At 42.2% G+C, this 27,873-nt stretch overlaps 1 protein-coding gene across 3 annotated transcripts in view; it reads left to right on the forward strand.

The window, feature by feature from the left end:
• Positions 1 to 27,873, forward strand: part of ttll5 (tubulin tyrosine ligase-like family, member 5) — a 55,078-nt gene that overhangs the window by 23,658 nt on the left and 3,547 nt on the right. For 2 of the 3 annotated variants that reach the window (XM_030044533.1, XM_030044535.1), the window contains 17 exons: positions 942 to 1,012; positions 1,619 to 1,657; positions 2,649 to 2,756; positions 2,908 to 2,999; positions 3,605 to 3,667; positions 4,698 to 4,846; positions 5,129 to 5,363; positions 7,002 to 7,119; positions 7,589 to 7,735; positions 7,936 to 8,030; positions 8,165 to 8,295; positions 8,550 to 9,134; positions 9,250 to 9,437; positions 12,389 to 12,525; positions 19,892 to 20,090; positions 22,957 to 23,165; positions 26,727 to 26,809. In XM_030044533.1, coding sequence (XP_029900393.1) covers positions 942 to 1,012; positions 1,619 to 1,657; positions 2,649 to 2,756; positions 2,908 to 2,999; positions 3,605 to 3,667; positions 4,698 to 4,846; positions 5,129 to 5,363; positions 7,002 to 7,119; positions 7,589 to 7,735; positions 7,936 to 8,030; positions 8,165 to 8,295; positions 8,550 to 9,134; positions 9,250 to 9,437; positions 12,389 to 12,525; positions 19,892 to 20,090; positions 22,957 to 23,165; positions 26,727 to 26,809 — 2,649 coding nt within the window. The remainder of the gene's footprint in view (positions 1 to 941; positions 1,013 to 1,618; positions 1,658 to 2,648; positions 2,757 to 2,907; positions 3,000 to 3,604; positions 3,668 to 4,697; positions 4,847 to 5,128; positions 5,364 to 7,001; positions 7,120 to 7,588; positions 7,736 to 7,935; positions 8,031 to 8,164; positions 8,296 to 8,549; positions 9,135 to 9,249; positions 9,438 to 12,388; positions 12,526 to 19,891; positions 20,091 to 22,956; positions 23,166 to 26,726; positions 26,810 to 27,873) is intronic. The other variant, XM_030044534.1, reaches the window with a different exon arrangement.

Consider the following 27,873-nt stretch of genomic DNA (forward strand, 5'->3'; position numbering starts at 1 on the left):
AATTGACTTGATTCAACTCCTGTGAATGCAAGATACAATATAAACATGCTTCGTTTAACATTTTGGTTTCACATTCAGTCAGCTTTTGAGTGAGCTTTCTTAAGTGGGAGCAGTTATGTAATGGGGAATGTGGTGATTAATCACCAAAAAATCATTGATTAGAATCCAAGGACAGGGTTAGAAAATCTTGTGGAGAAAGTTAATGACACTACTTTAACTACTGTCAGAATGCACTTGAGCAAAGCAGTTCACCTTGAGTTGCTCCAGCAGAGCAGCAGGAGACTATAGTTGTGCTTGGCGTGCGTGCTCAGTCAGTGTCACTGTGCCCATGAAGTGAAAAAATGAAAGCAAAGGTAAAGCATGATTGACTGCTTTAGTACTTCACATTCTACTTTGGCTTCTTGCATCAACTGAACAAAACATTAGTATTCATACAGTCTCTTAGATGAAGACAATTACAAAATGTTGACAGGTTTAAATTATTGCTTTAAGCGGTTAAAGGATTAATTAACCTTAACAAGGAATTAACTGTAATAATTTTCCACAAGGTTTTGTTTTGACCTAGAACATGACAGCCTTTATTTGTAAACAAGTCTCTTCAAAATTCTGTGATATTAATCTGTATCTCTTCCTCTGCCCAACACTTTACAGACTGAAATAGATTTATCAACAATAGACGGATGACTAATTGGTGAATTAAATAAATTTATTTGAAAATTTCTGGACAATTTAATGGCTCATCAGGTCATAACCAGAAAATATTCCCTCAGTCCCCAGAAAATAATCCTCACTGTTTTCATAGACATCTTTTCCACTATTTATAGACTTTTACTTTGGTGTTACATCACAAAGTAGGTGTAGAGTAAACTTCATAAGGATGAATAACATTTTAAACTTGGTTGCGTTGATGTTCCCCCTTATGACTCAGTATGTTTCCATAGGCTTTGTGTGCCAGGACCCCCTTTTGAGACAGCCACGCTCTGATCGAGTCACCCTGGACCCCAGCTTCAAGGTATTAAACACGCACATAAGCACACATATGCACACATGGGGATGAGAGAAGAACAGCCAAGCCAAGTATCACACTCATCCACCACTCCTTGTGAATTGTTCCTGTTCTTGTTTTGGTCTTTTTGTCTCTTAGAGCACATTCTTGCCTTTGCCATAGGGCTCCCTTCATACCCTCGTGGAAAATTCACCATAATGCAAAACAACTGCTAATGCAATTACAGCATTTGAGTGACATCACTTTGTAAGTGCGACGCTCTGTGGCTTATTGTTTTATCATTTCTAGTCAAGTGACTAATGCTCTCACTGGGCCTTGTTGCCTAATGATGCCACAACAGCTAATTCACTTGGCTCCTTTCAGTCAACTACTGCACCCAGGTTTGGCCCACAGTCGACTGGAGGGAGATTACTAAATCAGACAGTTTTCTGCTCCACCTTACATTGAGTAAAGGGCCTGTTAAGGCACGGAGTAACAATGCTCCGGTGTTACATGTTCATATAAGCATGCTTAAGACTTTATGTGCCTGTAAGAAGATTAAATATGCAACAGTATATGCCAATACTGATGCTCACTCTCCACTCACCATCTTCACCTGTTGCCTGTTGGCAGCCTTTCTCTGCACAGACAGTCACTGCACACACCAGACTGGTAAGTCACCTCCCATCTCATCTATCTTAATCTTCTTTTGCTTTTTCCCTTTGTGACTCACTGATGCCTGTTGCATTACCGGTAAGACATTACTTACTTGGTATTGCTTTTTGCTACTTATTTCATGGTATTTTTTGTGGTGGCAGACAGATTGCTTTTATTGATTCCTAATGCCATTTTTGATAAAATTCTCATTACATTAGCAAAGTGGCCCTTACAAGCCAGTGAATTAAATGCTGCAATGCAGCACTTGACTCAGGATCTCAGCAACTCTGCTGTACAGCGTTTCAGCTCTTCACATATAGCAAAAACAAGTCCACCACTAACCCAGGCTGTCAGAGAGGCAGTTGAAGAACTCTGGGGTCTTGAGGAGAACTTGCCCTCTCCCTGTGCTCTGATTAGGGGCAATAGTTAGGACTTTTTTTTTTTTTTTTTTTTAAAGAGGGATTAGGCCTTGTCACTCTTTGGCCGCCATTGTATCCCCCCAGTCGCGTCAGACAAATTAAATGTAATCCCCCTGCTATTTAGATGACAAATTCTGTATCTGATCCTGTGGGGTTATGCCCTGCTGTCTGGCCTAAGCTCAAACCTGTATGCCAGAGTCGTCAATCATGGCCTGGTAGTGCATGCAGCGGGGAGGCAGCCAGGAATGCCAATGAATAACAAAAATGTGCCATTTATGTAGCAGGGAGGGAAGAAGAGTGGAATGATTTTTGTCATTATTCAAAAGATAGTTTGCACACTTTCAAATTATAGATGAGTGTTATATTTCAGATGTATAGATTGAGGTTTATGAATAAAAGATGACTTCTTAGACATGAAGTAAAGAATTAAACCTAATCTGACAACCCTTAATAACATCCAATTCATTCATGTTATGAGGTACCCAATCATTTACAAAGTTGGCAAGGATTCATAGTGGAAAGAGGATGTACAGCACTTGGATGGCATCAATATACTCTGGTATTATCTCCACCCTTCTGTCCCATAGCGGCAGCGGCCCACGTCAGCCAATGACCCAGAAACAGAGGGCTCTAAGGACAAACTTGGAGCCAAGCACAGCCAGGGAGACAGCACTCTGAACTTGACTGCTGAGGAGGTAAGTACTGTGCTAACAACTGTGCTGTGTAACACTGTCAGTGCAGTCAGGATTGTTGGGCTAAATCAGGCTGGGAGACTGAACATACACCGACTCTTGATAAATGTATCTGTTTGAGAAAGTGTGTTCTGTCCTCTTTCTCTTAATGTAGATCAAACTGCTGAGGAGGATAAAGGAAGAGTATGAGAGACGAGGAGGTTTCATCAGAATCTTCCCTACTCCAGAGACCTGGGAGCTCTATGGGTAAGCTGAGCCAAGAATGAACGGGCTGATTAATAATGATTCCCTGCAGGCTCTTTGTCCATAATGCTGCTCATTATTGATACCCTCTTCAAATGAATTTGGCTCAGGATATTTAAGCTAAGTGCATGCAATCAATGCCTGTAGCCAAACCATACTGCTCCTTCAGACTGTTACTAATGACCCGCCAGACCCAAGGCGTATGCTACAGAGTTACTGTGCATTAGTTGTCAGAAGGTATTTATAGACCTCTGTATATTTTTTTCCAAGCATGGCTCACATCCCACAGTGACTTCACATTGAAACAGCATTAAAGCCCCTGTTTGAGAGGAAATCCATTTTTGTGCTTACAGTCCATATTCCTATATGAGGGATTTGCTGCTTGATTAGCTTCATTGGGCAGGCAGTAGTGGGGAGTTCATGGCATTTTTAACAGCGTGTTATTGAGTGGTCTGGGAAATTATTAGCGTATTTAACAGTGGCTGCTTTCAGAGTGACTATCACAGTAGCCCCATTTTAACACATATCCCACAAATAAGGCAGTCTGGGCTCATTTGAGTCCCTGCTGTTATGATTATTGTAATTTGGTTATTATCTCTTTCTTTCAGTGGATATCTGGAGTCCAAGACATCAATGAACTACATGTTGGCGAACAGACTTTTCCATGGAAGGTAAGCATTTCCATTGTGGTCGGAATTGAGGAGTAGTCAGTTTGTGGAAATGGTTGGGTTCTAACATGATGTTTGTTTGGTCTTTCGATTGGATAGGTGAGAGGAACAGCTAAAAAGATGTCACATAGTCAAGTTTTCCAGCATGCGCCTAGTGTCTATGTGGCAGTGTGGCTTCTGTTTGGGGGCAGTAGGGGAAAGATAGTTATGGAGCATGAAAAACAGAGGAAAAAAACCCCAACAGAATTCAAATAGATGAACTGTGCCTTTTTATTGAACCACATTTTTGTTATTGTAATACACCATGCATTTATGTTATTTAAATCAGTATGGGCTTTCAAGTTTTAACCACAACTTTGACTACTGCACATTATTGTCTGGGGATTTGGCCCCCCACTTAGCCCATCTATGATTTTTCCATATTGCTTTAGTAACCAGATTGGGGATACCAGCTGCTACTGCAAGACCACAGTTGGTATTATCATTTGCTGTTTATCCTCCCTGTTTTGGTCTATCACCATCTCTCACTTAAGCAACTTCTAGACAAGATATTCAAGCACACCACTCATTGGCATCAGTTAACCATGTCTCACTGGCTTACTAGCTGTATGCCTCATGATGTCTATATTTCCTTTTCAGTATAGATGAGTAGGATAGATGAAAGAGGCCTGACCATTCTCCATTCGGGCCCCTGTAGTATGAATCAGCCTTCCTGAAGAGCTTAGGCTACATAAATCAGTTCAGTCTTTTACGGTTAATCACTTCTTGACTTCTTTAAACCCATATCCATAAATTTAACAATTTTTATTATTTTATTTAGTTTCTTTTATTGATGACTGGTTTATTATTGACATAGATTTTGATGATATCCCTTATTTTTTATTGTTTTTTTTATTCTCCTCACTTGTTTCTTATTCTAATAATCTGGAAAAAGATTTGCAAATGCCGTAGATGCTATACAAATACTAATAATTATTATAGTTATAAATATTGTTATTACCATTCTTTTGACCTGTTCTGCCCTGTCTCTCAGGAATCTGAATGGGAATGTGCAGCTGCAGGTGGATGCTTTCCATGGCTGTCACATCCTCCGTTATGAGAGGAAGTTGCTGTCTCTGGAGGCACGTAAAAAGAGACAGCGCCACCTGGCTCAGCGCTCCTCTGCTGGGAAGAAGAAGTCGGGTAGGTCTGATGTATTCTGGCTCAGTTCAGCAAACACTGATTTAAATTCCCATCTCAAATGGAGGACAGCATAGCTAAGTGGGAGAAATTCACACACTTTTGGTTTCAATAAAGAATTCTCTTGTGTAACATTGGCCAAACATGACTTAGGTGAATAAATTTCATTACAGCAATAGTAAGAACCTTTTTTTGAGTGTTTTCATATATATGTATATATTTTATCCAATAAGACCTAATAAGGCAACTGGCATTTGTCTTCCTCTACAACGCTGCATAACTTAGGGACGGAATCCAAGGCCTCTCTCTCTGAAAGCAGTTCTCAGGATGTTGAGGGAGAGCAGTGTGTCCAGGAGGAAAGAGAGGAGAATCACGCTCTGGTAATGGTGCAGGCACAACCGATGGCCATCCCACTGCGGTGTTTCCACAGTGAAGTCCTGTCCACCTCAACAGCAACCAAGTCTACTGCCAAGCCTAAAATCAACCTGCTCCTCATCCTCCAGCAGGGCTGGGATCTCAGGTCAGTCTTTGCCCCGTGCTGCTGGTTGCTTTGGCAGCTATCTCATCTTCCACACATACTCCATTTCCTCCCCCATTTTCCCTCTCCTCTCTCTTCTAGAAAGATAAATGTGAAATGCACTTTGACACCAGACAGAAGAGCTGAGAAGAAATCCAGCCCCTCTTTAGAAAGGTCATGACTATTTTTTCTTTCAAGCATGACTCCTGTATATCTTTCTAGGTCACAAAGTGGATGATTAAGGGTCCAGGGTCTGTTAAATCCAATGCATCTGCCTACAGTTTCATTAAGGCACCACTTGCTCAAATGTTGCCAGTAATTTCCTCTCTAGTTGCAGGGGTCAAAATGTCTTTTCTTTGTCTTTTGGTGAACTTAAAAGGCATTCCACTATTTAATATTGAGCAGAGCAGTATGTTACCTTAACTATTTAGCTTTCTGCACTTTGCGCTTTTAAAATGGCATAAATAGCATTGATTAAACACTACAATTAAAGATGTTGCTGGTTTACAACTCTGAAAGGTTCCTCATTCGAGGGGCGCTGATGACAAACACCCTCTCAGCTTTGGTATTGTGTCTAGACTGATCAACCATCTGAGGAGCCTTGCCAGATGATCTCAGGTTTTGCTCAGGTTCGTTTGGGGTTAACATGTCTGTATTATAGCTAAGGGCCAGACTTTGCTGAGCTGTTAAAGTCATCAGTATATTTTTTTAAATCAATTATATAACCGACTGGCAACCTGTTTAAAGATGTTAGAATTTGGGTGATAGGGTCTCTTTGTTTAGCACCAGTTAAACTCCTAGCCCCTACATCTCGTATAAGCCAAAGATTTTCATGTTTGACTGAGGTGGGCATTACAGTAGTTTCAACTAGATAATGCAAAACTACAAATAACCTTAACAGGACTAACAGGGTTGCATTGTACATTGTCAAAAACTACCACCAAACACCACATACTCCTGTCTAAACAGAAACAAAGAGTGCAGTCTCATATTGATTTTAGAAGTAGGCCTGAAATTGTAATTCAGGGAAGAATTACAATAACAAGTCTGAGTTTGTAGAAATTCCTCAGCTCTTGCCAGGACTGTGCATGGAACTGGGCAATTATAGTACAGTATATCATTGTTTGTGTTTGACAGCTTTTTCCAAAACATTTTTTTTCCGCTACAATGTTCTGACAGTACCTTTTCTCAGGTTCACTCGGGCCATGAAAACAATTCATCATTCTGATGCTGGCGCAGGAGAAGTCACACTGTGCTCCAACAAACTTTTGGCTGAAATTGATACATACCTGTTTTTGTTTTCTCTCTCTCTCTGGATGCCTAAGTCAGCAAACGGAATGTGTGTCACTGCTTGTGCTTTCTGTTGTAACACATGTATTAGAGATTCCAAATAACCAAAACAACCTTTACTGTCAGTTCCAAGTGAAGGCTGGCAGCAGTACTAGTAGAGAATATTTATTATCAACTGTCAAGGAATGAAAAGGATGAACAAGAGGAATGATAATAATAATTGTGTGTCTTTTTCCTTTTCCACTGCTTTACATTGCAATTCTTACCTTATGAAGATTTTTTTCTTCTCCTGGTGCCCATATTCATTCACTTTTCCTCCACACCATTTCTTCCTCTGCTTCTACTTCACAGTAAAGTGCAGGCCCGGATGGCCTTTTCCTCCTACCTGCAGCGGGTCCAACTAAGACTCTTGGCAGAGAGTAAGGCTAACATCACCCCAGCCTGGCCAGAGAAAGACAACGACCAAATGGTACAATGATAACCATCTGTGTTGTTGCTGAAATACCGTTTTTTGGGCACATACCTTGTAGAATTGTTTTATGTTTATATGCACATTGATTTTCCATTTGATTGTTCTCTGTTACTCATCTGTACTGTGGTAGTGTTAATGCAAACAGAGAATTTGTGGCCATCTCAAAAGGAAAATGCAGTTTGCATCAAATATGACGTGATTAGAGTCTTGTTGTGGTACTGGAATGGCACACATCACCGTCATTGGTGTCACTTCTTAAAGGAAAATGAATGTAAACACAAGCTGATCTCTGAGCCTGTGAAATCAACGTCTTATTGTTTCAAATGTCATCTAACAGTGTGAGGACCACACACACAGCTTGTATGACTGTAGCATGACTGCTGGATGATTCAAGCAGGTAACAGCAGAAGATCATGTATATATATATATATATATATATATATTTTTTTTTTTTTGTCATGTCCAGGAGCTGGTGATTCGCTTCCTGAAGAAAGCAGCCGGTAACCTTCAGCAGGACATGAAGGTGGTTCTGCCCAGTCGCCAGCTGCCACTCCAAGACCGCAGACGCATCCTGTCCCACCAGCTGGGGGAGTTCATCCACTGTTACAACAAGGTACCCCTTTCAGAAGTCCACGACACAACTGTTTGGTATTATGTATACCTTCTGACAGTGTCTAGTGTCCTTATGTTAATTTTCAAATAGCATATTTTTATAAAGACAAGCATAGAATGATGTACATTAGGGAGATGTGCTTCTATCTCCCTGCAGACAGTAGATAGTGCCTGGTGTCTAATTTGTTCTTGCCTTCACAGGAGACTGAACATATGGCAAAGAAACAAGAGAGTAGCAAAGAGGAGGAGCACTGTATCAACCCCAGTGTATTTCAGGAGTATATCACTGGAGCAAGGTTAGTGGATTGGCAAGCTCACTTGCTATTGTTCAATGCTTGGCTCCTTACTGTTTCAATTATATATGCTACTGACTGAACAGTGATCCCAATCTGCTCTACATATGTTTATCTCTTGTCTTATTTTTTAACAGTGAAAATGATCTGGAAGAAGTTCTGACGTTCTACACACACAAAAATAAATCAGCCAGTGTCTTCCTAGGAACAAAAGTCAGGAGTGAAATAGATGCCTCAGGAGAGCCAGTCAAATGTGGGAATCCTAGATGTGAGTTACATCCATACTTGTTCCATTTTTTTTTTTTTTACCATCTTTCACCATTCAAGAACAGTAAACAGGAACTTAGATGTTTGGATATGTAAATGCATAGATGTGGAGGGGAAAAGATTGAGTCATGAAGAGTCATGAAAAGGTCAGCTTCAAATGATTAGTCCTCACTGGGGGAAAATAAATGTGTGTCAGAGCCATGGAATGGCTAACTGGTGATAAAGGAGCTCTGGCTTCTTTCCTTCTCTGAACAGCTCTGCCTGTGGCCAAAGAGGATTCCAGCGAGTCCTCACTCTCCATAGGCAAAGTCAGCACAGACCCAGACACCAAGACCACTGCAAGTCCGCCTTCTGTCCATACACTGTCTACAGACAAGCATGCAGTGGTTAGAGCTGGCAAAGCCCAGCCGGAGGTCCAGGCCTCCCAGCACTGCTCCAGCTTCCCTGCAGTTTTAGACTACAATCACATCCATCTGCAGCACTGCCCCTCTTCCTCAAGATCCCTGCCTCTCCACTGTCCACCACCGCCACCACCTGCTCAGCCACCATCCTACGCACAGTCTGTGGCCAAGTCTCAGTTGTACCCAGCTCCTCAGCCTACGACGCTTCCCCAGCCCCCAGCATACACCTCTGCCCCCATAGTCATACAGCCCCCAAGAGTGATGTGGACGGCTGTTTCTACCAGCCCCAACACTGTGCCTGCCCCGCAGCCGCCCCAGGTGCTGAGGAGGATTCAGTCCTTTACTTCATCCACGTCCAGCTCTGCTACAACCTCCTCCATGCCAAGTGCCATGCACATCTACAGCCAGAAGCTCTCTAGGCCCACATCTGCAGGCCAGCGTAAGTATGTTCTCTACATGCCACTTTATGTGTACTCCTTCACTACCTTTCACCTCAAGCCTGATTCATTTGTAAAATTCATTCATACATTCTTGATTTCTTTTTTTTATGTCAGTTGTCAGGAAGACCAGCTCCAGTAAGCTGAGGTCAAACTCAGCGGGGGTCTTCAAGGAGTTGAACTCTCTGTCTGCCCAGGCCCAGTCTAACCAGCAGGCCATCATTTCAGCCCTGCAGAGGCTGGCTGACAAGCAGGTTGTGCGTCACTATGGCAGCTCCAGTCACATCAACCTGCTGACACAACATGTGAGTTCATTTTATGTTTCATCGCCACAGCCCACTGAGCATACACCTAATATCACCTGGAGCTGCAAGTTTTCCTCTGTCTGAATAAGAAACTTTGTTTGAGTTTGACTTATTATGAACTTGTAAACCGATCTCTGTAATTCTTCAAGTAAGGAAGAAGGATCTGGCCCCTCTGCAGTAGTCTCTCACTGTGAGGTCTCTGATATTCCTTTTTTGTTGATGCATAAACCTGGCTCTGACCCCATGCTGACTGGCGGCATCTAGCTACTCATTCATTCAGCAGAGCTGTTGGAGCCAGTGGGTCTACTGCCCCGTACTGTGCACCTTCCTTCTCTAGCCTTCAGCTCGCCTGTAGCCTGTGGGCTGGGGAGGGGGTGGGGGGTCTGGAACTGGGACTGGAGCTGGCTGGTCTAAGCAGTGGTGAGCCCCGGCTCTGTGTGAGGTCTCATTATCAGATGCACCACGGGGGAGTGCTTTCTGTTGATACTTAACAGGCAGCCACTTTTTTGTGGTAATTGATGCTTATAAATAGAAGAATGTGGCAAATTGGCACTGAGCAGGGGAGCGGCAGCTCCGTTGGCTCCACCACCCTCTTCTTCTTTCTTTCCCTTAGGTTTGTCATTCGGTGTGAGGAGCCCCTCAGCCTTTCTCCATTCCTTCTGCTCTCTGCCTCGCAGGATTTTTTTCTGTCAGTTTTTGTATGATGGCACCAGACCACACAGACTGCAATTTTTATGGCTTCCTGTCGGCTGTACATTACTCTGTCTATCTGAAAGGTGTTTGCTGTAATTTCTATGAACAGTTAATCCAGGGCATGGCAGCGGCTTATTATGCGGAGTAAAATAGTTCAGTGTTTGCACTTACAGAGTACATTTAGCTTTTCTTTAGGCTCAGAGTAGAAGTTGTTAAATCTCACTAGCTTAACTGAATGGAGAACTCTGTAAAGACGGACAACACCCTGTAGAACTGCTTGAGATTTTAAGTAATCACTCTCTCTAATACTAAGCCCCACACCACAAAAGAAACTGTAACTGAGTGAAGCCAAGTTGTGCCAAATATGCAAGGCCTTATCACTTTACAATTAGGTGAACATTGTATAATTAGTCTTTTGTTGTGAAATATAGGCATGATGGTGAATCGTCTGTCTATGTGCCTCTGCATGTGTCTGTGTGTGGCCAACATGTTATACATCTTTAACCCTCTGTCTCATACAAGCCGGTCTGTGTGCAGCACACCCAAGCATGACCTAACACGAGGGAACATTATAGCAGTTACAGTACATACATTGCAAAAGGGTACCTGCCATATGTGGTGCAAAATGATAGCATTCAACTCTTGATATCTCATGACATCTTGGCCACAAGCCAAGCCTTATTTGTACTCTGGTTGTGTGTGTGTGTGTGTGTGTGTGTGTGTGTGTGTGTGTGTGTGTGTGTGTGTGTGTGTGTGTGTGTGTGTGTGTGTGTGTGTGTGTGTGTGTGTGTGTGTGTGTGTGTGTGTGTGTGTGTGTGTGTGTGTGTGTGTGTATTTCCTTATGCTCCCACCCTGAGTAATGGATAGTCACACCCAGAGAAGGTGCAGTTGACAAGCATCAAGTGTAACTGTAGTTGGCAGAGAAATGCTTACAGTTTAGAACAGATGCAATTTGTAAGACCAGTCCACCCAAATGAGAAACTTATAGCTGTTATACCTCCATGCTTTTGATAGTTGCATTGCTAACAAGTTCTTTCTCATTGCACAAAAGCTTGGCAGCCAGAGCAGCATTACAGTCGAGAGTCAATGTTTTATTTGTCTTGAAACAGTAAGAATACTGAACAGTTTTGAATGCCTCTGACCACTGTTATTTTCTGACATTATGTTGTAAATTTTTCTGCAAATAGAGAAGATAGAAATGGAACTCTGTATCTGGGTTCTGTTGACCTGGCTGCTGTTCTGTCAGCCCCTGATTTAATTTAAACACCTGTCTGTTAGGAATGTATTTCCCTTTTTCTGGCATGATGACCAGCCAAACAATTTGTTCACCTGCCTAGAACTCAGCTTAAAACTTCGACAAAATAAGAAGCCTTGTCATTTTTCAAAAGCGAAACAAAAAGTTCTCAGCTTTGAGGAACGGCAGAGAATTTCTCTGAAGCTGAAATGTTCATCCTGATGTGGGCTCTCATAAGAGGGGATTTATAGGCCTTATTTCTTTTATGACATTTTTGCTGCGATACCAGCTAAGTTTTCACACTTTTCTGTGCTGCAGGGAAGTAAATAGAGAAAAAAAGCACCACAGGAGCATGAGAACTGTCCACTTCTATTAGATTTCAACACCGATAATAACTCCCAGGGTAGTATAGTGCAGTATGCTTGGACAGAGGTGCAGTGCGTACAGTTGTGCTGATATGGTTGTAAACACATTTGGCTTGGTGAATCATAATAACTGATGCTGTCAGGGGTGGAGGGAGGAGAGGGGACCATCTGGATTTAGTGCTGACTGGAGACTAGATCTGCCATGTGTTGTGTACATTTCACGCAGCCTACAGATAAAGGAAATTGTAGTGGTCAACATAGGGCAACTAGGAGGCCAATAGCGAGCGCTTCTGAGAACATGGAGTGTGTGAGGGGTGCTTTATCTGCAGTTGTAATTTATACATTATCAGGATTTGTGTTGCTACCGTGTTCCCACACTTTTTTCATCAAACATTTCCATTGAATTACACCTTGTAATGACTGGTGGTGAGATGTTTGGTCACATTTGCTTGACTTTACTTGATTACTTGATAATTTTTTTTTTAAAATTACATTGTTTTACAGTGTTTTGTTGCCCTGTTTTCTGCTTGTTCTCTACATTTTTCTCTTGTTTCAAATACACTATGACCCTAAGGAAACATTTTTAATAAGGTGGAGGTGGGCTGGCAGTGAATTTAATTTGAGATGAATCGTCTCTTGAAGTCTTCTCCTGTCCACAGTTGTCCAACCTGAACCTGACCAATGGGATGCTGAGCAAAGAAGGCTTTATGTTTAATCCTAAGGCGCGCCATGCCACTGTGACCCAAGGGCCAATGAAGGCTGTCCACTCTGACACGGATCTGGTTGGCAGCACTGGGTGAGTCCAAAGAAACATGCTACAGAAGATACAACATTTCACAAGCAAATATAGGAAATATCATGCAGTGCAAGCCTGGAAATGTTTTGGAAAATGATAAAATATACTTCAAGTTTTAAAAAAGTCATGGACATTTATAATGATGATAATCTTAGGTTGAGCTAGAACCTGAGAAGGGAAGAGGACAATTAAGATATTTTCATTTCGTATTGTTCTGGGAAACCATCCAGTCATCAAGAGACGTGGCAGTGGCTATGAGACATATTTTATTCGTCTTGTGATTCCACTTGCTAGTTGTAAATGTTGCTTTACTTATTACACTGCAGAAATACAGTCATGGAAAATTGGTATGTGGTTATGGAAAAATCATGGAAAAGTTTTGGAATTTAATTGGCAAATAAGTGTAGAAACCCTGAATATCCCTTGATATTACAGCTCTCAGGCAGTTCCTCTGCTGCTACCCCACCTACATTTGGCATGCAATATACCTCTGTTCCTTTTTTAAGGTCTAATGGTGCTTTGGGTGAAATTTGACCATTGTGCTCACGTGAGCTATTTGCCTTCCCCAGAGGCAGCGGAGAGGGAATGGTGCGTTACGATCTTAGTAGGGTTTACTGCCAAGGTAAACAGCCATTTTTCTTCTCTGAGAGCCTTGCGTCTGAGATGCTGGCCTGTTGTACACATAAATACACAGAGCAGGTTCAGTGTGGCGTTTAGACAGTGAAGTCCTCATAAACAACCATTCTCATTTTTCAGAATCTGTGATAAGGCTATAAAACAAGTTTTAGCTCATTTGAGCTGGTCTAAGGAGGAAGTTGAAATAGTTGAGTATGTGATTTTTAAGGAGGCTGATTTTTTTCCATTCTCATCACTATGCCTGGCTGTTTCATGGGAGCGATTCACAAGAGCTGTTCAGGTCTCAAGACATTCACTGATCAAATTAATGTCCTGAGGATTTTCTGTGTAATCAGCTTTATACTTCTTTACTGTGGGTGCTTAAATTGTGGTAGCGTATTTGGTCACACTCAATAGAACCTGAAGGCTTTTTAATGGTCTCTGACGAAATGTTAGATTGAGAGCTGTTAGTGTTTGGAAAAGTCTTCTCAAGCTCCAACACCCATCTGGGCAGGCTAGTTCAATACATACCTGGAAATTGGCATTTTGTTCTTTTTTAATTGTGCTTCGTGGAGCTTGCTAGCTAGCAGTGAAGTTGGCTGCTGGCTGCCTGGAGTGTGTGAAGCATGCTGGCAGCTAATACATTGCATTGGAAAGAAGGGGGTTGGGGGGCAGAGTCAACAGTAAGTCATCCACATAGTCTGTCTGCTCCAAGCTCTTTCCTCTGCAACCATGAGCTCCCTGCTCACATTGTTCCACTGCAGCGAGGGCGATAGAGGGGAGAGGAGAGGAGAAAGGGAAGAAGATAATGTGATTCCATGTCCATGGTCTGTATTTTGGCCAGTCTAAATTACCTCAGTCCAAGACAGGAACTACCTGTAGACTGTTGGAGGTGTGGCTGATTAAGGGTTAAGTATCCATGGTTGCTCCACTCTTATTTTTATAGTGATATGTGAGTGACAATGTCTCAGACAGTTTGGCCCTGATCTTGAGCTCAGTGTTTTTCCAGTCCAGCCCTTCCTTATGTATGGAACTGTCAGGGAATTCCTGGAATGTCTGGCTTTTTCCCTTTTTAAAATGTTTTTATTTCCACAAACCAAGGAAGAAAGTTTTGATAGAATTTATAATTTTGAGGATAGCCTAGCTTAGCCTTTGGATATGACACTGAGGAAACACAACTCACCTCTTGATCTCCCACTTCAAGTTTCAGTCCCAGTGCTTTGATGAATTATACTTTTCTATTGTGAATTTACTCATTTCCTCAAGTAATTTCACCTGACACTTTGTATAAATATAAGTATACCTCTACCCTTCCATAGATTGTTTTGGTACTTCATTCATCAGAAAAAATAGTTTGAATATAGCTTCACATTTCAGTTTTGACCAACGTTAACCTTTTGAAGAAGTAAGAATAATATTGAGTCCTTTACTTCATACAAGATAGCTTTCATTAGAAAGCTGTTCATTCTAAACGTCTTATTATACGTGGCTTGCTGAAATTTTCCATGTGCTACCTGGCAGCAATGCAAAAGAGAGAAAAAACAGTCTTTTACTCAAATACCCCCAACTCTAAGTTTATGGCTCATGTCTTATAGTAGTGTAATATCTTTAATAAGATATTAGGATAAATTACCTTGATTCCTTCCCGACACTGTTTCTTTTAACATAGAATTTTGTGAACCCCCTCCCCCTTACACTGGGGCCGATGGTTTGTGCCAAACATACTGAAACTGTTAAGCACATTGGCTCTTTAAGCAACCACAGGAGTGAAGTATGATGGGTTTCAAAGAGTAGCACGGCTCTTTGAAGTGCCGCTGCAAGGATCTGCCAGGTATGCTGCATCAGCAATCTGAAAGCTACTACCCCAGTCCAGTCTGCTGACAACCATAGGGCCTATGAACTACATGGCATACTGTATCTCCAGACAATCACAGTTAACTCAAATGCCATAAATGTACCAGGAGATTACACAAAGGAAATGACAGCTGAAGTCAGTGCACTTTTGAATATGATGTGGACGTTGTAAAACCTGTTACTGACAACCAGATAGTCAGGCTATATTCAAGGGGACTACCTCAAGAGTGACCAACACTTTGCTACATCAGGTCTCCTTTACCAGTTCTCAGAAATCCACATTGTACTTGGCATGATTGTAATAAGTTGGTAATTCTACCTTGATCTTGGATTCAGCTCATTTCTTGGCTCCAGTAAAAGTTAATTTCCAGTAAGTTTTGGGTGCTGCTTTGGTTTGCTAATAACAGTTGTGGTTTGACTTTGTGTGATGTAGTTCTATATTCAGTCTGCAACAGGTCGTGGCTGTACTTATCTCAGTCAGCTGAACACTCACAAATGCATCTTGCAATGCTTTAGAACACTCATCATAACATATTTAGCTCCGTTTTGTTTTTGGTATACAAATAACCACAAAGCCTTCACCAAGTTTAAGTTCATAAACTTAAATACCTCTTCATCACGCGCATGTCTTAAAGGACTTTACAAAGAATGAGCCTACCTTGATCTAAATAATCAACAATCATAGAACAAATGATGAAACACAGGTACAAGGGAGCAAAACAAATGAGAAGACACAAAACAGCTTGTTCTAATAGGATATAGTAAACCTACCTATCCTCCATTGCCTAGTTTCCAGGTCGCCACCAGCTTTAGATGCTAAGTGTGTGAAAGGAAAAACTCCCAAGAAAAGCAGGCAATAGGTACTGGGACAAACAGCAAAAGAAATATGGTGGAGAAATGTGACCACAGTGACCACAGTTGGCACAAATGTCTGAAGAAACAAGGGCAGCACCCGCGTACACAGCCAGGTAGAAAAGCAGAGATGGAACCCTGGCCAGCACTAATGACCACAGAAGCTAAGGCAACTCCCATGTCCAGCTGTGAGGTAGAATCACCACTCCAGTGTATTTTTTACTCTGTGACCACTAGGACTGAGAAATACTGCCACCATACTCAAACCGGTTATTTTTAGATCTATTCAATATTTTGTTAAACTGTTGTTATATTTGGTCTGATTTTGTCAGGACATTTCATTACGGCAGACTTTGCAACTGTCCATTTGCTGAACCAAAAAAAAACACCTTTTTGGAAGATGAAAGGAAAGGTCCCCCCCAAATTTTGTTGACTTTGTTCTTTTTGTGAAAAAAAAAACAACACATTTTTATTTGCATCGATTGGACCCAGATGTGGTAACAGGAGTTTGGAGAACCCCTAAGGTAAAAATGAGTGAAATTCCATTGAATGGATTAGATAGCTATTTTAATGAGCGGACATAGACATCTTCCCAGCAGAACCCCACCCCTCAGTGTGCAGAATTATTACATGCCTGTCGCCCAGGTGGCAGATGCACATACCAGGGGTTCCCAGACTTTTCAAGTGAAGGACCTCCAAACAGATGTGGGTATTAGACCCCATATCACATTTTAAAAGGTCATATCTTGAGGAACCCCTTTGGAGGAGTTCTTTGTAGCTATTTTTAATTTAAGAAAGAGATAGATTACTGATGACACTGTTTGAGTGGAGGTAATACCATTACTGAGAAATATATATATAAAATCATCCTTATACATGCTCCTGGGTTTTCTCTGTAATTTGTTTACAGTTGTGGTGTTTTGGACAATAATGCTAAAAATGTTTTATTCATGCAGTGATCAATTCATTCATTATTTCCAAAAAATCTGGGTTACACTTATAACAATAAGACTAAATTGCATTGTTATTGCGGTTATTTTAATTTCACATTTCCTCGTACATTGTGGTAATATCCTTGTTGTGATGCAACACATCTAAACACAGTGGAGACACTGCATAGTCTTATTAGGATAACTTCTGTAGAGTCAAATCATAATCAAATTGAATTCTTTCTTATTTATTTGGGGACACCCTGAAATTCCTTCAGGAACCACTGCAGGTTTCTGGTTCCCTCTACAAATCACTGCACTATACCAATGCAGCAATATAAGCTATTATTTAAACAAACCCCAGATAATTTGTATTTTAAGAATCAGTACTTCTTAGGTTATTGCTCTGAACAAGTGAAATGAGAAATAAATAATTGCTGGAAATACCCCCAGACTCCTGAGACTGATGTCCACAGTGACCATGCAGGGTTTTTGAGATAATGTGGGTTATGGCATGATGTCATCTTTAACGGTCCGTTTTCCCACATTCACGCAGAGTTAGATTGATGCCGCACATGTGCTCAGCTTGCACTGCTGTGTTATTGTAAGTCATATCAGCATATTAAAGGATGGCGAGCGCAGCAGGGAGTGAATTGACACCCACATGCAGCAGACCCGCAGGCAGGGAAGTCCCAGATTGTTGAAGCGCCATGCATATGCTGTACTACTGATGAGAAACTCAGATGTAGCACTGTTCTCTCTCTCTCTTCCTCCCTCTCTCTTCCTCCCTCTCTCTCTCTCCCTCCCTCTCTCTCTCTCTCTCTCTCTCTCTCTCTCTCTCTCTCTCTCTCTCTCTCTCTCTCTCCTTTTTCATATTTTGTTGGTTGGTGTTGAATTATTTGGCCAGGAACTCTCGTTCCCTCTGATGTGGGAGTCAGGACAATCCATTTTTTTGTTGGAACTTGTGTTGACAAGCACCTTCTGAATACAGTACAGCGACATTTTTTCAGTTCAGGAATATTTTTTAGTTGAAGAGCATTTGTGCAGCAGAACTAAAAAATGCAGGAGCACAGGAAACAAACTGAAGAGCATGCATTGTGAAAGTGTAAATGCCATCTTCATGTAGTATCTCAAATGTGCTGCTTTTCTGTTGTCTAGGCATCATGAATTAAAATTTTGGTGCACATGCTAGTAAAATGTTAGCACTGTAGATCCCTGTGGACTGCAAACTTTAGCTAATTTATAGGAAATAAGAACTGCTATAAACAAAAGACTGAGGTTTTGTTTTGTCTCCTGGCGTCGTAGAATCTCTGGCCTTACAAGGTTCACAGACATGCCTTTGTTTGGAGAGGCTGAAAAAAATTGAATGGGCCCATGGTCACACCAGTTGTTTTTGCAATATATATGCCATTACGTGAACTGAGAAATGCATGGGCGGATAGCATGTTCACACGAGTTTCTGATCCCTTGTGTCTTTGTTTGGCTACACAGGACGGGAATATTTTTCAGGCAGACTCTTGAGCGACACTAGATTATTTTCCCGCAGTATGCATTGTTATTCAAGATTAATTGAATTCTAATTTTAGACCTTATCATAGTTTGCTTCTAAAAATGTTGCAGCGATTGTGATTTCAAGTCTGACAATGTTTTCTTTAACTCTTGCGATGGACAAATGTTATTGCATGTAATAGGAGGAATTTCCAAGAACCTTTTTCTCTCATTAGGACCCTCAGGGATCCTTTTTCTTTATCTCTGCCTCTATCTCCCTTTTTTCATTCCCCCCCTCTCAGCTGGCAACACAGCTCTTTATGGCATTATTTTTGGCTGAAGTGGTACATATAGAGCAGCACACCATATTCCATACAAACTCATGAAGCTTGGCTAAGGGGGAGCCTTGACACCTCATTTCTTTAGCAGGAGCCATAAAGGCAAAAGGCTGAAACAGGCTTAGTCCTAATGACAGATAATCCAGTTACAAACGTGTGGAGCCGGTCAAAAGGTTTGCTTTCCAGGTTGTGGCTTTGTGATGTGGATGGAACGTGAAGCTCTGAGAGCGCTGAGGCGAGGAGGAAAGGTTTCCAGTTCAGCCTACATTTGCCACAGGCCTGCCCTCTACTTTGACTCTGATTTGCAAACTTTGACTTGAGGCTTCTGTGGGCCCAGCAGCCACCAGCTGGGACACTGTGAGCTGTCTTGTCTTTTTTACTTCTCACCCCTGATGTTGCAACTTAACATGTGGAGGGAAATGGGGCAGCTAATTAGCTAATACTATGTTCCCGCCTTGGCTGAATTGTCCAGTAACAGGCAAGAAGAAGATGGTAGCAATTGCGCCCATGAATCACTATTGAGCCACTGAAGCTTGAACCATGTTGCCATATTCCAGGCAGTTATTAACTTTGAGACCAAAGATGTGAACTGTGGATTGATGATCCTGTTAAGTTGGTAGCAGCTTCATCGGAGAGTAGGAGGATTTAGGGAAAAGTACATGGTGGAAAACACAGGAGGTCACAGTTTATTGCCATCATTGTAAACGATTAACTTCCCCATCAATCTGTTAAAGCAGTTGTCTAATAACACAGCAAGTTATTATTAGGAAAAAAGACTGGCTCAATATTTTTAACATGGTCTCTGAATTTTCTTTCGCTCCTCTGTTAAATCTACTTCAGTTTTGTCTCCTGTTTCTCTATATTATAATATATAAAGGAGGTTGCACCTTAACTACACATATCAATCTATTGTAGTGTTTAACAGTAACAAATTATACTGTTAGGCTGGAGTGACATATCTTGTAATTTTCATTGATCATGTGATCATTGTAAAGTATCACATCTGTTTTATTTATTTATTTATTCATTAATTCCATGGAATTTTCAGATTCTATACCCAGAATTGCAACCCTCACGGTGAAGGTTGCAATTGTATTTTCTGAATTCCTGTGAATCACAGGAATTCAGAAAATACAATGTAAATAAAAGAAAATCAGGTGTTAATCATACCATTGTAAATGGTAGGCAGTACACTTTGCATTTTTATCACCCAGATGAAGGGAGTGTCTTTTTTATCATCATTGATTTGAATTGTTTACTAACTTTATCTCTTCATTCCCACCCTCAAAGCCACAGGCCACAGAAGGATGAGGACGGTCTTTGGAACGACCAGATGCAGAATACCAGTAGTCTGATGACAGGGGTGAGTGCTCAGCAGCACTACCAGCCCACCCAGGGAAGCTACCAGCTTCAGTTTGCCATCCAACAACTGCAGCAGCAGAGACTCCAGTCTCAACAAGTCCTGGAACAGAGCCTTTGCCGACATCAGGTACCCAAAAGCACTGCAAGCACTGTAGCAGGTCTTGCAGTCTACTTTCTTAAGGATTGTTCTTTGAAAACATTAAGGGATCTGCATTTTATTTAATCAGGGTTGAGAGGGAAACCTGATTGTTCCAATTTCTCCTGCTGTCTCTCTTGATGTCTTACTCTTATTTCAGCACCACATGGATGAAAACACTGTGCAAAGCTTATGAGAACCATTGATTTATAACTCTGGAAAACCCTCATATTTGTGTCTGTACAAAATATTCCTTTAGCTGAGCACAGTGCAGTCCAAAACAGTGCAAAAAGCACCCACATCAAGGGGAAAGCTTTCATGTTACATTTACAAAGCTATTCTGAGAATCTCAGTCCAAACCACTGAACAAAATGGTGTTCAGTGGGAACATCCTCACCAGAAGCTCATTCCTGGAGAGCAAACATGACTCCTCACACCAAGACTTTTCTTTGTTCAGCTGAGTGACTTTGCTTGGCTTTTATTTGAAGGTGAGTAATCAAGGCATGCTACACATAAGGGCACTAGTGGGGCCCCAGTACAGATGCCATGATGGTTTTTGAGTCCATTACATTTATATCAGATTTGAGCTCCATTTGTATTCCCATTACAACACAAACAAAATTTGGGGACATGATTTGCTCAGCTGGAGTAATGTAGCAACAAAAAACCTTTTAGTCATGGCTGACTAGGCGTGACAGATGTGATTTGGCTGTTTGCTGAGAGAGATTAAAAGGTAGAGGGCTTTAGGTCATTTGACACAGTATTATATTCACGTTTTGAGAAACTATGGGCTCTCTGTCTTTCTGTAAAGTTGCTTTGAAAGTGGATCTTAATAGGAAGTGTGTTTATTCGTCTTCTGATGATTCTTGTGGAGTCATTCTATGGATAGAGAAAAATGGAGACAGAAGAGTGCCGAGGGACGACTTAAAGGGTGGAATGATTGGATGCACAATTTTTTTCCGATCCTTCCTGAGTAATGCAGTTACGCTCACGTCATTGTTTTTTTCATCATCTTGGTTGGGCCCTAATTAATACAATTGAGGTGATATTTTTCTTGGCTCAGTCCAGCAGCCTTACGCAAGGCATTTTGTGAAAGTGATCCCCCTTCCTTGCCTTTGGTCCCTTCCCCCTCTCATCCCCTCCCATAGTGAGGTCTCTGATTGAGCACAGTTTGCCAGTTAACCAAGCTTCACTCAGTGCTAGCATCTTTCATCATGCAGCAGTACCTGGTACTGAAGCATATGGCAGCAGGAGCATTTCCCTGTTAGAAATAGTTGCACTACACTGGGGATTGTGTAGTACATGGCCCCATGTTGAGACAGAGCCATCCTGTCGTTCAACCCTCACACACTGAGGTCATAGGAAGGCTGACTCTGGGCATGGCTGAGTCACCATCAAATCAGGAAACCCTCCCTGAAATCTTTGCTGTCACTGCCCTGGTCCATCCCCTGGGTTCTCTGCCTGGCCGCCCTGCTGATGAGCATCTTCACTGAGACTGAGCTTTTCAGTTCTAAAGCTTTTCCCTGTCTTCCACGGCAAAAAAGATCTATTCTATTTGACTAAGAATAGAATTGCCTGGTAAATCCCTCTTTGCAGAGCATGCACGCTGATGAGAGTCAGCCAGTGACTTAACTCAACTCTGTAGTGAGATGACAGAGACAATGGAGAGGCTTTGCACTCCACATCCTTGAGCTCAACTTGCCTGCTTCTCTGGCCTTATTGGAAAATGTATTGAAGTATTTGGCTTTACTGAATATAAAAAAACAAGTGTTGGTGGAGTGAAAGTGGGTGTATGTGTGTGTGTGTGTGTGTGTGTGTGTGCGTGTGAGAGAAGGAGGGAGAGAGAGAGAGAAAGAGAGAGAAAGAGAGAGGGGGTTGTTCCGGCGCTCCAGTCTGTGTTCCAGTTACTGGGTGCAGACTGCACGGCTCCTCCACAGGCTTGGCCTGGGGCCACCTGGCAGCCAAAGAAAGGTGCCCTTCCTGGCCCCGCTCAAACTGCAACGCGGCTATAGACCTTGCAACCTGGAAACTCAGCTTCTCATTTATCAACACAGAAATTACATCAGATATTCCCTGTCACCCGGCCGGCGCTTTGAACGGCTGCGCTGGGAAGCTGGAAAACCATTAGCTTGTTAGATAGCCGTATAAAGCGGCAGAGAAAATAGCATAGACATGAGATGTGGAAGGAATGTGTGCAAAGCATTCCCCAGCATCTCAAGGACCCAGTGAATTGTGGCTCTTAAATATTATGTCAGATAGAAAATGCTATTTTCTGCCTTCCTGAGCCTTTGAAGAGCAATCTTGTCTAAACAAGTAAATAATGTGAGGAATTTACTTTTTCAGTGCAGTGGGTTGCAAAAAATGTGGAGTTTATTTTGATATTGGATGACATTTCATTAATTTCCACAATAATTCAGGTCAGGGCCTTTGATATTTCACCTTAATGACTGGAGACAGCATTTTTTTCCTATGAGTAATCCATTTTGGATTTGATTGCTCTTCCCTTTTCCTCTTTTGGTGTGGAGGTTGAGTACATATAATGACAATTTGTTTGTAACTCACTGATAATTTTTATTTGTTGAAGTTGTGTAAACAATATATGTCAGGTAGATGAAGTTTTGAAGGAATACATCAACGTTTTAGCAAATTAGGTTTTCAATCAATTAAAAATTGTGATTAGTGGATGAGTATCACGTAGCCAGTGTGTATTGCGCTGTTGCTAACTGCATAAATACTGGACACTCAGCGCTGAAACTGCTAACAGGTGTTTTATTGCATGACAATAAGTTCATCAGAGAGCTTATTTTATGTAATTTAAGCTGACCTTTTGTCTAATTTTGCCTTTCTTGTTCCGTAGACTCTATTGCCAGGCCAGACAAACGCTCCAGGAGCCCAGGCTCCCAAAGACTCATCCAGCTACACTCCAGCCAGCCATCTTGTCCGTCCCAATCACAGCCATAGTCACAACCATATGCAGACTCATGTTAGTCCTGCTCTTACCCCAAAGCCACCAAGCAGTGCCCGGGAGGGCCGAATCAGGAAGACAGCAACTCAGCGCCTCATCAAGTAAGACCAGCCATGCAGCTGACTCAGTGCACTTACACTCCACAAAATTGTTCTCTTTCCATGTTGCTTAAATCCAGTATAGCTGAATGATTAACACAGTCACCATATAATTTATGTCATATTACATGGTTGCAGCGGGGTGGCATTGATTGGGCCCTTCTTGTGGAGTCAGTCAGGGTGCATGGCATCCGTGAGTTCAAGAGGAAATGGCTAGAGCTAATGAGAGTTAGAATATGTGTGGAGTGGAGTGCTCCCAGTCTCTTGGCTGCAGGCTGTATCTGCCTGTTCAGTAAACAACCTCATCACAGGCCTGATTTCTGCCTGAACCGTAAACAGAATGCGGTTCAATGGAAGGGCCTGGCCCTGAGCACCATTTAAACCCTGTTTGGTTTGGAGATAAGCTGAAGAGCAGGGAAGGGAAATAAAAGAAATGGAAGAGAGGAGTATAAAGGAGTGAAAGAGGCTAAAGTGCCAGCTGTTTCCCACGCTTGCAGTATGACTTTATTACTGCAACATCTGGCCAAATTACACAACAACAGCAAACCTTGGTGATCTGGGGTGCTTGTTTGTTTAAAGCACATTGTTGCAGTGGTGAAGGGTTCCTCAAACTGTTTTACACTCCTCTTTAGTGGAGTGTAAAAGGAGAAGACAGGACTTCAGTAGCACTGTGACTGGAAGAAATCTTTGTGTGTGTGTTGTGTTCGTGTATGTGGGTTAATGTGATGTGTGAATTTCCTAACTGTCTGCCTGCCAAACTGTCTGTGTGTGTCTATTCATCCAATGCAACAAAGCTTTGCAGGCTCGCTGGCTCTCTGATCAGTAGAGCTTTGATGTGGTTGATGAGGCCAAAGAGTAGCAGAGGGCACAGGGCACCACTTTTGCACTGTTAATGTTGAGAAGTCAGTCATTTTACTCTCCTGGTCATGCTGTTAGAGGACAGGCAGATGAAGAGTTAAGAGGGCAGGGGTGCAGGGTTGGGGTTATAGAATAGGTTAGGGCAGCCGGGTAGGTGCGGTGTTTGCTCCTGTGTGTGTGTCTTCCTGGCAGTTGCTGTGTTTACCCTCTGTATGTGGAATTCCAGAGCCCCCTCACACTCTCCACTGTCCTGCATTTTTGCGGTCGACCAGTGTGACAGGGGAGAGTGTGGGAAAAACGGAAGCTTCAGGACCAAAAATGCACTGATGGAAACAATGAAAAGAAAGAATAAAGAGAGGGGAAAAGAAAGAATGACAGAGAAAGTAAACTCTGTCCAGAAGAGAGGAGATGATTGTTCGCAGAAAATGGCTGGATAATAAGTTGCTTCCATTTATTCCCAGCTCTCATTTTAGGGGCAACTCAATACCTTGGTTATTGAGGCACATCTGAAACCCATCCCAGTGTAGGCTTTAGTTCCTCCACCTTATAATAGAATCACTGTGTTGGGTGTATTCAAACTGCCCAAGGTTATTCAACCCTCCAAACACCTTCCACTAGCCAGCTGTTGAACTCTGAACCCACAAAGCTGATTTTGATACCAATTTACCAGCACTGACCTCGTCTGGTTTTCCCTGGAACAATACACCACTGATGTTGATCCCCGACGGTTGTTATTTGGATCTATGACATTTGGTTTTGGGCCTTGTTTAGGAAGGGAAATTCATTTTTTATAAAGATCAAGATTAGGAAAAGAAAAAGAGGGGATTGCAGTTTTCTGTTGATGCAGCCAAACGGTCTCCTCTGTTTGAGGAAATTCCTCCATTCATTCTCCCTATTCAACAGAACACCATCCACTCAGAACACAGCGTTATCAGTAAATGCTGACTCTGTCCTGTCTGCTAATTGCACCAACTGGCTTGTCAGCACTTGTGTCTGCCCCATTACATTAAGTTTTAATTGATGTGAAGACTCCAAGAAGCTGAATAGAACTTGGCAGTGGTTTTCAGTGACATCCCTTGTATTGTGGTTTGATTTTTAAATCCAGCCAACATGAAATATGTTTGCTACTGCATCATATCCAGGAGGGCAGGGCTCTCTGGTCTATCAACATACGACGACTGCCAACGAGTCAAGGGGCTGCAAGGTCTCAAAGTGGTATGACTTCAGCGAAGGCTTTGAAAGCAGCAATTTGTAACACAAATAAATGAACATGTTTGGTATTTTGTTTGCGAGGCTTGCCTAGTTGCAGCTGTAACTACGGAAACCCTAGCTGTCGTGTGGCATTACTAATAGGGTGACAATTACAGCAGCACCATTAATGTCAGCCTCACCGCTGCCTTCACTCCCTATTAGTCAGCCACAGCAGCAGTTAGCTTTACAGGATACTGTATACACACAGAAGCTGCCAAAAGTGTGTTTATGGTTGAACTTTATCCCCTTGGTCAGTCTGAGTAACATTAAGTCATGCAAGCTAGCTACCTGCATGCACAAAAAGTATGGCTGCATCTTAGCTCTGTTTACATATGTACTTCACCCCTCTCCCAAGTATTTTTCTGAAATGTTCAACTGTGGGTCAGTATTTTATCTGAGCATACTGCAAGTTCACAGGATTTGGTCCTCCTCTACACTGGTGCTGACCGCCTGACTCTTGAAGTGACAGAGTGAGAGACTGTTGACAAAGAAAGTGATGTGAAGAACCCAGAGGTCAAGTTTTTTTCCCTCCAAATATGAAAGGGGTTGCTTCCTGTCAAGTTATGCCACGCTTAAAGTGGGCCAGTTCTATTTGTGGTTGTGTAATGGTATGAAAGAACAACTGTGCAGTCCCTTACAAGGAGGCAGTGTGTACCCTCATTACCTTGTTAATGCTGCTTTGGCAAGCTGCTGTTATGGGGCGAGAGGTTAATGCCAGCTAAGCTTTATTTATTGTTCACCCTAAAAAATGCTTAACAGATTTAATGTATAAGGTTACAGACTTGTCTGCCCCTGCCCTATGTCTTACCACTACTTATAATGGCTTACACAGTGAAAACGCCATATTGGCACAGACATTTGTGTGTTGTCTGAATCCATGAAAAAGTCTATGTAATTTGTTGTTTATGAGCCCCAGAACCGTGAAGCGCAAATGCACTACAGTAGTTTGTTCTTTTGTGGTGTCCTTGTTAAATGCTGTACTTTCCTATCCACCGAACAACGCCCATTTCTATTACTTCTCTGTTGCCTACACTCCCCCTGTTCTCAGTTATCACCACAGTCATCTAACCAGTGTGAAAAACACCTCACCCAGGACAGCTACCAAGGAGAAGGAATGTGCCCCTTCCCCATCACAATAACTCATGAGAAGCACTCAGTAAACACTTAACATCTACTTCTACTGAATGTCAAGAAAACCCCACCAGCCCCCTTGGACTGGATGCATAGAAAGACTATTTTGAATCTCCAGTTTTGTCTTGCATCAGAAACACATACGCTCACATATACTTCAACATGTAGCTCAGAGTTGAAATTGATACTGGCATAATTCTAGAGGGAAGTGTCCCTACACCTTGGGCCAGGGCAGTGGTGATAAGAATGACCTTCACTACCTAATCCCTTAGGAATGAGTCTTGATCAGTCTTCACTCAACCTTATCTCGTGTCTAACCAACAGGCAGACGTCCACGGAGAGTCCAGCCAATGCAACTGTATCCAGTGGCCAGCATATGGTGTACGAGGCCGTCTGCGGGAAAACAGGTGGGTCTGACATGTCACAGTTACACATGTGCACTGTACTGTGCTGCAGTGCTGCAGTCCTCGGGCAAACGGTATGGTATGCCCTGTCTGTGCCAGCGCCAATGATTACAGCCAGGCATAGTGGCCATGTCCCAATTGAGGAGTGATAAACAGCACTGGATATTTTTAGTTTGTTTCTGCTTACTTAGTGGTATATGTGATGGCTAAATTTATGACATTTAAAAGACTCCACCTTATCAGGCTTCACACACTGTAAGATATTACTACATTATTAAATACTGTACAAACTTTCATTGCAATCTTAGCGGAACAGTACAAGTGAAAGTGCCCTAGGGATAGGTTTTATTGGTTATTATAACATAATGTCTTGCGCTATAGTCCTCTTCAGAGTTAATGCCAGTAGAGTTGAAGCAGCCAGAAATGTGGGGGCATAAACACATAATTAACTTTCCAGTGCAGTAATCTGCTGTTTGATCATATAGTCTCCATGTGTCCAAGTCTAGAGGTCAGATTACTGCTGGAGGATAAAGAGGCATTACAGTGATGACATCTCTCTTTTGTAATGAGATCCAGTGATGGGAACGGTTTGGGCATTCCCATCTGTTGGCCATTCCTCCCCAGTCCTAATTGCTGCCCAGCCACCTAAATCCCTGTCCAGTTGTGCCTCAGAAATCACAAGAACAGACTGAAAAATATAGCTCAGTTTTTGCTAAGTGTGTTGTGCTATTGTATGCAATTGTGCATGCACGCACTCACGTGTGCCCTGTCATCTTGCACTAGTTGCACAACTCTTTCCATCCTTGGGTTAGAGCAGGGGACTAGGGGAAGTGTTCAGCTTACTGCAGTTACAGTGATATTAAGACGTTTGTGCTGATGCACATCTGTTTGTCTGATCAAGGACTGTTCCCACAAACCTCCTATACATTAGCTTTAGTAAATCACACCATTCATCATCAGTGAGGGTCACACTTGAGCCGACCCAGAGAAAATGAGATGAGCCTGCATCTGTCTAAACTGAGCTGCTGGAAAAATACAGTAGCTATGCACCAACCACCACCCCCACA

The sequence above is a fragment of the Myripristis murdjan genome, chromosome 22 (genome assembly GCF_902150065.1).
Source record: "Myripristis murdjan chromosome 22, fMyrMur1.1, whole genome shotgun sequence".
Classification (NCBI taxonomy): domain Eukaryota; kingdom Metazoa; phylum Chordata; class Actinopteri; order Holocentriformes; family Holocentridae; genus Myripristis; species Myripristis murdjan.